Raw genomic sequence first — 15,695 nt, forward strand, 5'->3', positions numbered from 1 at the left:
CCGAAGAAATAGTTTGAGTTATGAGGTCTTGGTTCGATTTGTGTACTAACCTATGACTTTTAGTGTGTAATAATGACTTGAGAGCTTCATATATATATTATTAGCATATCTTTTGCTAATTCATTCAAAAATATGAACCGAGGGGAGTGCATATTGTGAGAGTGTGATGCATGTATTGTGGCAAACTTGAGGTTTATTAGGTTTAATTGCACATTTATATATTTCTATTTGCTAGTTGTAAATCTTTTGATAGTTGTAAGTCTCATAAGTTGGTTGTGTTATGTAGTTTGGTTTGCATTGCTTAGTTTTGCCCAAGTGTACTTTGAAGGTTGCTTGAAGATTGAGTTTTACAAATATGAATAGTTGATATAATTCTTATATGGTGTTTCTTTGGTGATAGGAAGTATTATAGGATTGTAAATTAGCTTTGACACATGATGAATGTCTTTTCGGGACGAAAAGAGTTAAGTTGGGGAATGTGATAAACTCCTAGAATGCATGATTTTAAGATGTAAAACTGGCTTGTTTTGTGAAGCTTAATAGACGATTAGGATACCTTTATGTTTGTTAAGTGTTTCAAGCACTAGGCGATGAAATGGAGCTAATTGAGTCAAGAAACGAGTCAAGGAACCAAGAAGCAAAAATCTGGAAATTTGGAAATTACACAGGCCGTAAGTTACGCCCAGGAGGGGCGTAGGTTACGCCAGGCAAAAGTTCAGAGGGCGTACCTTACGCTCAAGAGGGGCGTAGGCTACGCCAGGTGCTGATCAGAAATCCGAATTTTATGGTTTTAATTCAAGTTCAGTTATATTCCATTCACAATACGACTTTGGAAGTTACCATTCACATTTGTCACACACAATAGCAGTTCCTAACAAAAAGAAGACCCCAATATCATCATCAAATCACCAATTCATGAAGATGACAATTCAAATTGAAGATTCAATGATGAAGATGATAGGCTAGGTTTTCTATTGATCATTCTCATGTGAACAATTATGTAAGACATTTATATTAAATCTTTCTTATACTCATGTTGGATTAGATGTTTAATTCTTTATTAGTCTTTTACATCTAATGTTGTTTGGATTGTTTGAATGATTATTTGTTCATGACTTGAATGAAATTCATCTATCATTTGGTTTTAACTTGTTAATTGATCATTGATTATTGAATGAATCTCTTATGAACTTATAGTTTATTTTAATGAAGTAGAAGTCTAGTTGTGTCAATTCCCCGGTTTTCGTTATCGTGAATCATCACAACCGATTAGTCTAGTTCTTGAATTCATTCAATCCAAACGTTATAACGAATCATGTCTATGTGATTTCCAATGAGTATAAGTTAGGTTACATATTTGAAAACATAATTTGAAGCATGAGAATGGTCTACTTTGTTTAATTGAGTTAATTTGTTAAGTCTTCAATCACTTTTAATTGTTAATCAAACCAATCAATCAATCAATTTTAAGTTTATGTCTAGTTTAATTAACTTTTTAAACTTGTTTAACACTTTCCCTTGATTCCCTGTGGATACGATACTCGATTTACCCATACTAGTTATAGGTATTTAGTTTATATATTTGATTGGTCCAACGACACCGATCAGGTATCAGAGAAATGGTTTAAGTGAACTAAAGACCGACCAAAGCCATAGGATTTCGGACTTAAACTGTATGAGAAATGATAGGCTTAAGTAATGGTGCTTTACCTTTATGATGAAATGCCTTTAAGATGGGTTGGCATGAGTAGTAAGAGTGTAGGTTAAGGCTTATGTTAGGTTTTATGTTTAATGTATGTTCAAGTTAATTAGCCTTATTCCTCAATTTCTCGCTTCCTCCATGGATAAACGTCCTTGTGGCTACAATAGACGATCTCCTAAGGTAAAGTGCAAATTGCCCGGTCAGAATTTGACAAACTTGTACAATTGATTAGTGTGTGGTGTGTTGTGAATGAGTTTTATCGACTATGTCTTATCATGCGATATATGCTAAGAGTTGTGACTAAAAATTAAGTGTTATGAGAGAAGAAATTTGCTAAATTGAGTCCCACCCCTTAGGTTAGAGAAAAGGACCATAAAGGAAAAGAGGTATCAGATGTCATGTATGTGGTAGAGGTTGTAGTGGTTCAAATTGAGAGAGTGTTTGTATAAGTTGCCCCAATTGTTGCCACTCATTCCATGGTGACTTGGGCGAAAGCCGGGATTTTCAAACCTAAACACCGTGTTGACCTAGCATCTTTATCTACCTCACCATTACACCTTGCTCTTCACACCATTTCTGAACCTAAATGTGTCCAAACTGCCCTTCATAATCCTTATTGGTTGAAGCCTATGCTTAACAAACTCGAGGCTATTTGCAAAAATAATACTTGGACCATGGTTCCAAGACCGGTTGGTAAAAATATTTTTGGTTCTACGTGGATTTTTAGAGTAAAATATCTTTCAGATGGTTCAGTTGACAGGTACAAGGTTCGTCTTGTTGCAAAGGGATTCTCTCAATATCCGGGCATCGACTACTCTCACACCTTTAGTCCGGTTGTAAAGGAGACCACCATTCTGGTTACTCTTTCATTGGCAGTCATTTATGGATAGTATCGCCATACTTAGACGTTAATAATGCATTTTTGCACGTTCAATTAGCTGAAACAGTGTTTATGGAGCAACCCCCATGTTATATCAACTCACGTAATCCAGACTTTGTGTGTAAACTGAACCGTGCAATTTATGGGCTTAAACAAGCTCCTCGAGCTTGTTTTGATTGCTTGACTAACTTTTTGGTTCAGTATGGCTTCACCATAAGTCGTGCTGATCCGTCCTTGTTTATGTTTCATCGCCCGAAGTATGTGATGTATTTATTGGTATATGTAGATGATCTCATCCTTGTGGGGAGTGATTCCACCTTTATGAACCGGTTCATAACTCGCCTCCATCGTGAATTTGGAATCAAAGATTTGGGTCCTTTAAACTATTTCTTGGGATTGGAGGTTTCTTACACCATTGATGGGATCTTTCTTAATCAATCGAAATATGCTCATGAGGTTTTGGGACGTGCTAAAATGTTAGGTGCAAAGCCGGATTCTACCCCACTTTCCAGAGGTGTTGTTCTTGTTTCCTTAGGTGTGCCATATGAAGATCCTACACTTTGTCGTTCGCTTGTTGGTGCTTTGCAATACCTCACGATCACTCGCCCAAATCTCTCTTATGCAGTTAACCATGTTAGTGCGATCAGTTCCTTCATCAGCCCACGGTTGAACATTTCCAGGAAGTCAAACGCATTCTGTGGTAGTTGAAAGGGACGATGACTTTTGGATTGACGTTTTCCAAACCCAGTCGTCCATCTCTAGTTGGTTTTTCAGATGCTGACTGGGCTCGTTGTATGTAATCCCGACGTTCGACCTATGGTTATTCGATTTATTTGGGTGGAAATTTGGTGTCTTGGAATGCGAAGAAGCAACCCACCATTGATTTGAATATCGTGCTATGGCTCATACGGTCGTTGAATTGATTTGGATTGGTCATCTTCTTGGCGAACTCAACCTATTTTCTACGCTTCGTCCCACTCTCTTATGTGACAATTAAAGTGCTCTGTTTTTGACTCAAAATCCGTTGTCCCACAAACATATCGAACACTTAGAGCTTGATTATTATTTCTTACGGGAACTAGTTTTATTCCATCCAAGCTTCAAGTCGCGGACATATTTACTAAAAGCTTCACAAGGCCACTTTTTGAAAATTTATGTGCGTTACTTCGCTTGGGTCCGCTGGCGTCTCGCTTGCGGGGATATTAGAGTGATGTAGTTATATTATAGTTGGGGGTCTTGTTTTATATATTTTTGTAACTCTGACATTGTAATCAAGAAAAAAAAACATCAGTTAAATTTCATTTCTTTAAATTCGCAGATTCCATTATGTGTCAAAACGTTTTGTGATACCAAACGCAACTTAAAACTAGTTTCTTGCTGCTAGGGATGAGAATTAGTAATAAATCCATAGGAAATTTGTGGTGACATGGAGGGTGTTTGTAGGAAGATTATTGATGTGAGTGGTGACATGGAGGATGTCCATCCATAGTTGTTTGTAGAGAAAGATGGGGAAGGATGACGAGAGATAAAGGTAAAAGACAACAGTTACTTTAAAATTTATACGGTTGTTTGTAAGAAGGATGGATATATTATTGTTGTGGGTAAAAAATGTTTGTGGGAAGGATGGATGAAAAGCTGACGTAGCATGTTCATTAAGATGTTTGTTAGAAGGATATCCTGATGCGGAAGAAATAACTTTAATATTAACAAAAAGGTTTTCCGGTATGGAGTAGTGAATGTTTTCCAAATAAACCCGATTAATAATTAAAAAGGAAAAGAAAATTCAAATAGTGATCATATCTTATTGGCGTGAATGGATAGATCCGTGTAATTTTGATTTCTAGAAATTTTTATAAGCTAGTGTTTTTAATAAAAAAAAGAAAAATTCGTTTGAAATTAAAAATTAACTTGTAAACTAATTAGCCCCCAAATGATTTTATGGAATTGGAATTGCATCAAAATATGTATCACTATCCACATTTTATGGAAAGAATAAACTATGGTACTCGTATAAAGTAATCCCAACATCCAACATGTAGACATATAACTCTTCTCTTTTATGTCTTTATTGATCTATAAATAAACACACCTCCCATCCTCTCTTTGTATCATTCCTAATGTTTCATTAAACCCCAACATATTCTACTACACACATATATATAGAGAGAGAAGAAAGTAAAAAAAGAAAGAAAAAAAAAAAAAAAAAAAACAAGCTAGCTAGCTAGACAAAGATAATTAAGTGATCATGGATCACCATGAAGGTAATGGGAAGGTGGTGGAGACTGTGTTAGCAGGAAACTATGTGGAAATGGAAGTTGAAGGGAAACCTAAAAATGTAAAATCAACTATTTCAAACTTCTTTTGGCATGGTGGTTCTGCTTATGATGCTTGGTTTAGTTGTTCTTCTAATCAGGTATATGTTTATTTATATATATTTTTTTTAAATAAAACATGAATGTTTATATAGATACAAAGAATTGCGTTAGCACTAAGCAGTTTTTTTTTTTCTTTATTTCTTTTAAAGCATTGCGTTCTAGATATAATTTGAACTTGGCTCCCCAAATAAATTGGTCACGTTCCGCCAATGACTATACTGCATGTTACAAAAGAAGAGTAGCTAAGCTAGCATATATACCAAGAATTTTATCAAGAATTTAACTTCTTGATAATATATATTGTACGTTTGATAGGTATAATTAATTAGTGACAATGTTAATTATAATGTACGGACGTGCAGGTGGCACAAGTGTTGCTTACTTTGCCATACTCGTTTTCGCAACTAGGAATGCTCTCGGGGATCTTGTTTCAAATTTTCTACGGGTTGATGGGCAGTTGGACTGCTTATCTAATCAGCATTCTCTATGTTGAATATAGAACTAGAAAAGAAAGAGAAAAGGCTGATTTCAGAAACCATGTCATCCAGGTACCTATGCATCAATTTTGACACACTAGCATTTAATTAATTACTAACTTCATGAAAACTAACTACTAAAAACTAACATCTATCGTTTAAAAAAAAAAACATGCACCTTTTTCTTCATGATCTTAAAGCTATACAACAAGTTAGATTGATTTGACCCTTTTTAATATTGGGTGATTAGTATTTGAGAATTAATATATATATGCTGCAGTGGTTTGAAGTTCTTGATGGACTGCTTGGAAAGCATTGGAGAAATGTTGGCTTGGGATTCAATTGCACTTTTCTGCTGTTTGGATCTGTCATCCAACTCATAGCTTGTGCTAGGTAATTAAGTAACCAATGTATATGTGCTGTCACACCGGCCATAAACAACAATATGAGAACGTAAGAGGTAGACAGTTATAGATATATATAAACTTCACACCTTGCATAAGCCTCTTTTGAAAATATTTTTACTCATTCATTTCAAATTCAATTTTAGTCTTTAGATAAGATGTATAAGGATGTAATACACAATAGTTACATCAAATCAAATCAAATCAAATATATAGCAGGACAACAATTACAATAAAAAGACACCAAATATGAGTACTAGTTATAAATGAAATATATACGATGCATTATTTTCGAACGTATATATATGGCCCGCATCTACATGTTGCTTGTACTTAGTAGTTGTATTTTGTGCGATTCAACTATGTATATTATAATTACTAAAATGAGTTATACATTTGGCAGCAATATATATTACATAAATGACAATCTAGACAAGAGGACATGGACATACATATTCGGTGCATGTTGTGCGACAACAGTATTCATCCCGTCATTTCACAACTACCGGATTTGGTCGTTTCTTGGATTGATTATGACTACATACACGGCGTGGTACCTAACTATCGCGTCACTCCTCCACGGCCAGGTAAATCTTATGATCTCTCGTGATCTTGTCTTATGATTTAGTGAACTATAGATCGTTATCTCATACATTAACACTTGTAGTAATACTAGATCCATTTTCCCCCAAAATATCTTCATCCCATGCAAATGTTGGAGAGCCTTTTCTATCATTTAGGTAGAAATGGAAGCAACCACTCTATGTAGATAGAAGTAAGGTCTGCCTACATCTTAACCTTCCACATACACCGTCAAGGTATTGGGCCTCAAAACCCGCAGAAGGTGTCACTAAGCAGTTCCTTTCTTTCTTTTTTTATAAAAAGACCATCATGTGTTATAAAAAGTACCAAGTAGTTATATGTTACTCCTTAAATTGCTTGTGTATTATGTACTAGAGTTGTATCTTATGGTATGTTAGGTCAATTCAAGAACATTGCTTAGTGGTTAATTATCAAAATCGTTCTAATTACATCAAGAACAACTGTGCATAATCCCGACATAACCAAAATAGGAGAGAATTAAGATATAAACAGTCTTACAAATATCTTACAAACACTATTTTGCCAACAAATGTGCTCTGCTTTTAAATGTTACGTACCACTATAATCATTTTTGTCACGCGATACAAGATCTAAACCAAGATTTGGATGGTTAATACTGATGTGCTATAGAATGATTATAAAGTTGACTTTTGTAAGACAATGGAGAATAGATATACGTTTGTTAGAAAGCTTTACTTGTTTATTTAGTAAAATCTATAAGGGTGTATATGTGCCAATTTTGTAGGTTGAAGGTGTGAAACACACTGGTCCAGCAAAGATGGTTCTTTACTTCACAGGGGCTACAAACATTCTCTACACGTTTGGGGGACATGCCGTTACTGTGTAAGACAACACCCCCTGTACTTTAGCTTAATTACAAGAGACACCCCTTCAATTTTTATTTAATTAAATAGGGTACAAATGTGAATTAAGTAATTAACATCATTTCTGGCTTTATGCTTTCTTATGTGGGTGTTGATAATAACTTGAGCTTCTTTGCTTTGCACTTTTTAATTCTCTTTTGATCCATCCATTTATGTAAAGTTTCTTTATCAACAAAACAGTCTTTTTCAAGATGGTTTGGAAGCTTTATAATGATGGCCATTGGTGCAATCATTTCGTAGATGTCTTGAAAACTTTATACTACCGGTTATTCACACTTCTAATAAATTTAAGGCCTTTTTTATATTGTTATCATTTTCAGAGTACACATCCATAAAACAAAAATGATAAATATGATTAGTTTAATAGATCTAAACATATACCTACAAATTTGACAGTGATAAAGATTAAGATTAAAAAAAAACAGAAATAAGTAGCATCCATATGTCAAATTGTCACTACCACAATTTTATAGGTGTGTTTAAACCTATTAACTTAGTCATATATATATATATATATATATATATACAGTTTTACACTTTATAAAATTGATAGGTCTAAAACCTCATTCTTCATTAGTTACGAAGTTTTCTCAATATTTTGGTTCAATTGATGACGAGTTTTTCCATAGTAAGGAACCATTTGTTTACTCCTTTTTTTAAACAATTCCTTGAAAATGACTTGGGTTTTGTTTGTTTGAGACATGATCTGACCAAGTTTTTACTATATATATTTAAAGATTCCCTGGATTTTGACTAGTCCTTATCTAAATCACTCTGCCCACACCCACAAATAAGCCCAACTCATTTCTGAAACATGCCAGTTTAAACATGTTGAATTACAATACTACCCCACTTTCACAAGCATGGGTGACACAAAGTCATTGTTATCTTTGAACCAGCCCTTTACTGCTTTTTTACTCTCTGGTATTTTTCATTCTAGAAAATGACATTTTCTTTTATCATCATTTTGTCTTCTATCAACACTCTTTCAGTCTTTTGTGTGTTTTAATAATGAAAGAAAAAGGAAAATTTAGAAAACATACTTTTATGTCAATTCCATAATTTGTTCAAAATAAAAAAAAATATGAAATATCCAAAAATTATGATGGGCTCACTAGACCGGGACTTTATTCAATAAATATAAAAGCCCATAAGTTTTGGAGAGCCCAATAAACTTGGGAAGACTAAACATACTTTTGCAGTTTTGCTTGTTTTCTTTGCTGTTTTGTTGCTTTTATATGAGGAGATTTTGTTTTTACTTTTAAATAATTGGTTTATGTATATGAAAAAGACATGCCGCTGAACCCGAATTTACCTTTTAGAAAGAAAAAAAAAAAACAGTTTTTCTTAAGTTAGTAACTTAAAGTTAATATCATGATTTGAACCCGAGCCTCAGAGAAACAAATCACGTGTCCTTGTGACTTAGAGTCCTAGACAAAGGGGACCTATATGAGATATATTACTAATGGAACATTTTTTGGTTGAACAGAGAAATCATGCATGCAATGTGGAAGCCACAAAAATTCAAGGCTATTTACTTATGGGCTACTGCATATGTAATGACTCTTACAATTCCATCAGCTGCGGCAGTTTATTGGGCATTTGGAGACTCGTTACTCAATCACTCCAACGCCTTCGCCCTGCTTCCAAGATCACCGTGGAGAAACATGGCCGTTATCCTTATGCTTATTCACCAAGTACGTCAATCATTTTCACGCTTGATCAAGTACCATGAATACATGTACGAAGTTATTGAGTTTGATCAGTTGATATTAACTCTTGTTGCAGTTTATAACATTCGGGTTTGCTTGCACTCCATTGTATTTTGTGTGGGAGAAAGCAATTGGGATGCACGAATGCAAAAGTATGTGCAAGCGTGCTGCAGCTCGATTGCCAGTAGTTGTCCCCATTTGGTTTCTCGCGATCATCTTTCCCTTCTTTGGACCTATCAATTCAACTGTTGGATCTCTTCTTGTTAGTTTCACTGTCTACATTATCCCTGCGCTTGCACACATGTTTACTTTTCGATCACCTGCTGCACGAGAGGTATACTTTCAATATCCTACTCTACTCATCTACACAATAAGTGCCTAGTCCAAGTCAGGAAAGAAAAGCCCGTGGCCCTTAGCGAATTCAAATATATATGGAAACATTTTTATATATCATGGTTAACGTTGTGACAATAGTTAGATTATAGTACCTTAAAAAATTGTTATAGTTATATTTTAGGGACTAATTAGTCAGATTGGAATAAATATATAGGAGTACCATACTTTGCCCCTAAAAAAATTGGCCCAGGCCGGAAATCGGGTTTGCACACATTTCGGGCCTCCCCTGTTTTTGTCTTTCTTTTGCTATCAAGTACATTGATAAACTTATTAACTATATAGTCCTACATATAAATATATTTATCTGAATGGTTATAACTTGGTGCTGCAGAATGCAGTAGAGCCACCACCGAAGTTCCTTGGACGATGGATTGGTGCATACACAATCAACGTCTTTGTCGTTGTGTGGGTATTCATCGTTGGATTTGGATTCGGAGGCTGGGCAAGTATGACAAACTTCATCCGTCAAATAGACACATTTGGTATCTTTACCAAATGTTACCAATGCCCACCACAACTCCCTCCACCGTTGTTGAATGCGACCTCTCCCATACCTTCACCGGCAAACATACACCACCTCCAACAATTCATGGGGAGTACTACTACACAATTTCACAACCCTTGAATCGATCAGCTCCTATCCCACCGAGATCGTTAACTGCATCAGTGTGGTCGCTTAATTGCATCATTTTTATTGTAGTATAGAATATATTTGGAATTAAATTATGAGAAAAATTCGATTATCGTGTTCCATATAATATATTTTTTGTGATCTTGCTTTTTGACACATTTTGTAGCATATAATGCATCTTATATGAGGTTTGCCATGACATAGCCACTTCATTTGCAGATTTTTGTAGTACCTACAAAACGGCAACAAAATAGTATAGCTGAAACATGTTCAAGTGTTCGAAATAACCAATTACTTCAAACAAGAGAACACTACCCAAACGCTGATCGAACACGAATAGAAAAACTGCACACGAAAATGTACTCTAGTTATGGACATTTTCTATTCTGGGATGGGCTAGACCGAGTCATTTCTTAAGAACAATTGCTAAGGGTCCTAAAACTACCACTTGGATTTGGAACCTGGTTTTGTTTTTCTTTATTCCAATTGCTACAGAACTTCATATCATGGAGGAACATTTGACGAACATATATCATGTTTTCAAAAGTAGGCAAAGGGAATACCTTCACAATGATGCCTTTTTGATGGTTGATAGGTCTTCAGTCGTCACACAATACAAAATGGGTCTAAAATGGATAATTTTTTTAGTGATTCATATGGCATCAGGTATAAAGGTAAAATGTTCTAAAATTGAGTTAGTCTGAGTGGGAGTACTTTATTAGATCGCTAATCGGGGACAAACAGTCAAAAGCACTAGTTTAACTAAAATTGTATATTTTTTACATCTAGCGAATTTTTGATGAGGGGTAGTGGCCTTACCTCGTCCTTCCAACTTTGTACAGTTTATACGTCTCGCGAATCTTTGATGAGGGAAAGGCACGGTTAAGCATTGATGAGCTAGCAAAATTTTCCTTTTTCCTGTGAGAAGAGACGGCTTGAAAAACTCATAGGCGTAATCATGTAGCAACATTTGATGATTAGTATCAAATGGTGGCGACAATAATTTGGCACTGATGGAATCAAAGGTCCCCGATGAGCCAATTTTCCCAAATCCTTATCATCCCGCCTCGGTATCGAATCCCAAATAGGATCTGGACCAGTATCCACTTTTGTTGGATTCGAGGATCGGTACCAACCTGTGCCGGTACCGAGAAATACCGGGCAAATCTCGATGGCCCCGTTTTGTCCTGGTAAGCAAGGATTATTGCATTTTATATCTATATATGTCTATTAGTATATCTATATCTATTTGTACATCTATATGTTAATCAAACCGCATCCAACTACTAAAAACACTACCACAAATCTGATGTTAGTGTTTCTCCAACCCAATTTACACTAAATTTGATGCTAGTGGTTAAACTCGAACGCAGTCAACACGGTTATTATTGATGATGATCATATTTGACTTGGAGACATTCTTAATGAGGTCAACACCTTCTGATTGCGGCTTCAAAGACAATGATAATGATTTGAAAACCGACTCTATTTGCACCTTGACTTAGCAAAACCCTGTAACTTGGTTCTCCTCAAGCCACTTTGTAGTATCTGAAATGGCTTTCTCCATTGTTTTGGACTGGTTATGGTTTTTTCGGGTATCGGTAGCATTGGTACCGGGACCAGGGTGCTCCCATTTTGTGATCGTGCTGTTTGAAACATTTTTTAGCACATAATGCATCTTTTATGAGGTTTGCCATGACATAGCCACTTCATTTGCAGATTTTTCTAGTACTTACATAGCAACGAATACAATTATTCAAGAGGAAAACCAATAACTTCAGAGAGAAACCGGGGGAACTCTAGCAGAAGGCAGTATGTGAACGGACAAACTAAACACGGAAATGTATTCTAATATGGACGTTTCTATTCAGGGAAGGGCTAGACTGAGTCATTTCTTAAGAAAGATTGCTAAAGGTCCTGAGACTACCACTTTGATTTAGAACCTGCTTTTGTTATTTTTATTCCAATAGCTAAAGCATTTCATATCATGGAAGAACATTTGACGAACATATATCATGTATTCAAAAGTAGGCAAAGAGAATACCTTTACAATGATGCCTTTTTGATGGTTAAAAAGTCTTCAGTCGTCAAACAATACAAAATGGGTCTAAGATGGATTTTTTAAGTGCCTTCATATGGCATCAGGTATCAAGGTAAAATGTTTCAAGATTGAGTTAGTCTGGGTGGAAAAAAGCCAATAATATCCTTAGTTGCGAATGTAATCGTCTATCTTGTTTTTAGTTTTATTATGGTGCCAACCGGGAGAATCGGTCAAAAAACACTTGAATCCCTCATGCCAAATGAAAAAAAAAATCTATTTTTGACCGGGAGAACAAAGGTTAGAAAGGATTTATCATCTTAATTAGTGATCGAATGGTGGTGGTCTTAGGTCAAGTTTATACTACTCGCAAATCTTTGCTGAGGGGCAATGGCATTTAGTCTTCCTCCCAACTTTGTACAGCTTACAAGTCTCGCGAATCTTTCATGAGAGAACAACACGGTTGACCACGAAGGAGTGTCAAGATCACCGTTTCTTTTGTGCCAGAAGAGGGGGCTTAGAAAAACTTTATAGGCATGATAAAAACAAATTTATTCATGTAGCAATAATAGGTGATTAAGAATGATTGTGACAATAACATGGCATCATAGAAATCAAAGGTTTACAGAGCGATCTCGTATATTTAGATTTTATGTCGCGAATCAGTTTTTCTTGTTTAATTTTGTTGAAAATGAATTTTTGAATCTCAAATACTAAGCAAAGAATACTGTCAAAAAAATTTTAAAAAAAAAGTTGTATTTTAACTCTTTTTAATTTGGTGTCAATTTGGGCTTGAGACAACAAAAGTGAAAAAACCCTTTTCAAAAACTAACAGTATTCAATTGAGTATATTCATTTGTGAATCTCCAATTTCAAAAAAAATACCCATTTCTGAAAACCAAAAAAACAAACACCATTTCATTAAAACAACATGGAAAAAACACGATTTGACAAAATAACAAGGCTAACGAAGCTTTTTAGAACTCAAGCAAGTGTCAAAACTTCATGAAGCAACTCAAGCAAGTAACAAAAGTTCATTTAGCAACTCATGCAAGTGAAAAAATAACAAGGCAAACGAATTTGTTGAACTCCCTATGAATTCTTAACCAACATCTACGCTCATGATACCAGCCCCTCACTGAGTTACGGTGTGATACAAGCAAAGTGAGCCAAAAAACGAAAGAATTTGAAACTGAAATGTGTTTGGCAGATTACAAACTAAGGGTTTGTTGCCCGAGTGTGAGTAGAAAATCTTACTTTAATTCAAACAGTATCAACAGTTTCTAATATTTGAATTTGAGGTAGCCTAAGCGAGTATAGTTTATACACGTCATAGCAAGAGTATGACTGGGTTAACCAATAAACACAGCTCAAGTGTACGTGAAATGTTGAGAAGAAAAAGTAAACCTTAAGTAGCAAAAAAAACTGTGTTATGACTCAATAATACTGTATAATGGTTTTATAGTACATTTCTGTGCCAAAAACATGTTTTACTCTACTTCAAAATCCGTTCAACCTCACAAAGAAGTAAATCAGTACTCAGTAGCAAGGTTAGTAAAACTTCCATTGTTGCTAAACCACAATTAACTTTTGAGATGAATTTACTAAATCTTTGACCTAAACTTAAATCGTCTGTAACCCTAATGACTTGAAAAACGAGCTGTGTGCTAGTAATTTAATCAGTTTTTAGCATTTTAAAAATATGAGAAATCTAAAGAACTATTTAACTGTAAAATGATGTCTAAATTCAATTGAAATAAAACCCTTTAAAAAACAACGCCAAAAATATCTGAGCTATGTTTATCCAAACTGAATGTCTATCCATTCAACCACAATGACGAATTTACATTGTAAACCATCTAGAAAAACCCTAAAATATACATTCAAACTTTTGTTTGCACAAATCAATCTATGTATCATAAAGCCCACAACGAACAAGTTTAGCTAAAATATATTAAGAAAATTACACTAATCAAGATGAACATATGATTAAAAAACATAAGCAAATAATAACTACAAACTTAAAAGCAAGAAAAGCAACCAAATAATCAAACACCATAACCATACCCATATCATATAAGATCTAGAAACACTTCCATCAAAATGGTTATAACCAACCATATAATAAGATCCATAACACCATCCATCAAAAGACAAGAACAACACTTGAAACAGTTAAAAAGGTAAAAATAAAAAACATAAAAGTAAAGGTAAATTTACATCTGCAGTGATTTACCTACTTCCATTTCATTCCAGATCTAACGGTTGCTAGCAGTTGGACACTCCCTTGCAAAGTGACCACTCTCACCACAGTTATAACAGCTTCCGCCGCCGCCGCCTCCTCCGCCGCTACGTCCACCGCCTCCATAACCACCACCACCGCTACGTCCGCCGCCGCCGCCACCATACCCACCTCCTCCATAGCCACCGCCACCCTGATCACAGTCCCTAGCCATATGCCCGCTTTCACCACACTTAAAACAACCATTTCCTCCACCACCACCACTTCGGCCGCCATACCTATCCCCGCCGCCACGTTGTCCACCACGGTCACCACCGCCGCCATATCCACCACCACCTCCTCCGTAACGATCACCACCTCCTCCATAACCACCGCCGCCACCGTATCCTCCTCCACCGCCGCCGCCGCCACGGGTACTTCCGACAACGTTAGCACCATCTGGACCAGTAACGTCAGCAGCCTTACTCCGACCATCAGATCCGGTCTCCACAACATACTCGACGGTCTCGCCGTCGCCTAGGCTTCGAAAGCCGTCGGTTTTGATCGCCGATTGGTGAACAAAGAGATCTTCACCGCCGTCATCTTGAGTGATGAAACCAAACCCCTTAGTATCATTAAACCACTTGACGGTTCCTGTTTTCCGGTCGTCAGACATTTTTTTTTTTGTTTGGAAAATATGAAGAAGAAAAAAAGGAAAATAAAAAGAAACCCCCAAAAAAAGGAGGAATAAAATGAAACCCTAAAACCCTGTGGTGATAAAATGATGTATATATAAAGGGGATTTTGTGGAGGGTAAGATTGTAATTTTGTATTGATATGACACGTCAATGGTGGTCAAGGATGTGAAAGACTGGAATTTTGACGGGTTGTTCACTTCATTTACTACTTTAGCCTTTTCATGCTTATCCAACGGCTAGGGTTCCGCTTGGGGTATCCCAATGGGCTTTTTACTTTTTCCTATACCCAGTAACTTTTTACTTTGAACTGTTGTAATTTTTATTTTTTGCTCCTATAGTCCTATATTATCCTAACGAATTTTTAGATACAAAATCTGATAAACATTAAATCTTATAAAGCTTTTACCACTGAGTTCTTTTTTAACCATAAAATTAAGTCAGTTTCAATTTCAATTCAATTGGTGCATTTTGTTTATACCATAATTTGAAAGTACCTTTTAATAATTTATTATTGATAATTGGTATCACTAAATTAAGAGGAAAAATAATTTGTGTAATATTTTGTGATCAAACTTTGGACATCAAGGAAAACATGGGCTAGTAACATATGGCATGTAAGTGGGCCGAAAAGAGGATAAAAATTGAGATCATTGAAGATTGTTTACAAGTGGACTG

The 15,695-nt window shown here is 35.6% G+C and overlaps 3 protein-coding genes and 1 long non-coding RNA gene across 4 annotated transcripts; 3 read left to right on the forward strand and 1 right to left on the reverse strand.

The window, feature by feature from the left end:
- The first annotated feature begins 2,178 nt into the window (after window positions 1-2,178).
- On the forward strand, window positions 2,179-2,592 carry LOC122604327 (uncharacterized mitochondrial protein AtMg00820-like). Its single transcript, XM_043777237.1, has one exon. It carries the CDS (start codon window positions 2,179-2,181, stop codon window positions 2,590-2,592), a length of 414 nt encoding a protein of 137 aa, XP_043633172.1.
- A 2,164-nt stretch (window positions 2,593-4,756) lies between these two features.
- Window positions 4,757-10,219, forward strand: LOC122586054 (auxin transporter-like protein 2). Its single transcript, XM_043758165.1, has 8 exons — window positions 4,757-4,995; window positions 5,320-5,505; window positions 5,714-5,826; window positions 6,241-6,424; window positions 7,186-7,283; window positions 8,814-9,021; window positions 9,113-9,370; window positions 9,764-10,219. The coding sequence occupies exons 1-8, from the start codon at window positions 4,828-4,830 to the stop codon at window positions 10,055-10,057; spliced, it is 1,509 nt and encodes a 502-aa protein (XP_043614100.1). The 5' UTR covers window positions 4,757-4,827; the 3' UTR covers window positions 10,058-10,219.
- Window positions 10,220-10,700: 481 nt separating this feature from the next.
- On the forward strand, window positions 10,701-12,111 carry LOC122586056. The gene is made up of 3 exons (XR_006321859.1): window positions 10,701-10,737; window positions 10,906-11,253; window positions 11,783-12,111. It is a non-coding gene; the product is annotated as an uncharacterized LOC122586056 (long non-coding RNA).
- A 2,035-nt stretch (window positions 12,112-14,146) lies between these two features.
- Window positions 14,147-15,070, reverse strand: LOC122586055 (cold shock protein 2-like). The gene has a single exon (XM_043758166.1). The coding sequence runs from the start codon at window positions 14,996-14,998 to the stop codon at window positions 14,360-14,362; it is 639 nt and encodes a 212-aa protein (XP_043614101.1). The 5' UTR covers window positions 14,999-15,070; the 3' UTR covers window positions 14,147-14,359.
- Window positions 15,071-15,695: the final 625 nt, after the last annotated feature.

The sequence above is a fragment of the Erigeron canadensis genome, chromosome 1, assembly GCF_010389155.1.
Source record: "Erigeron canadensis isolate Cc75 chromosome 1, C_canadensis_v1, whole genome shotgun sequence".
Lineage (NCBI taxonomy): Eukaryota > Viridiplantae > Streptophyta > Magnoliopsida > Asterales > Asteraceae > Erigeron > Erigeron canadensis.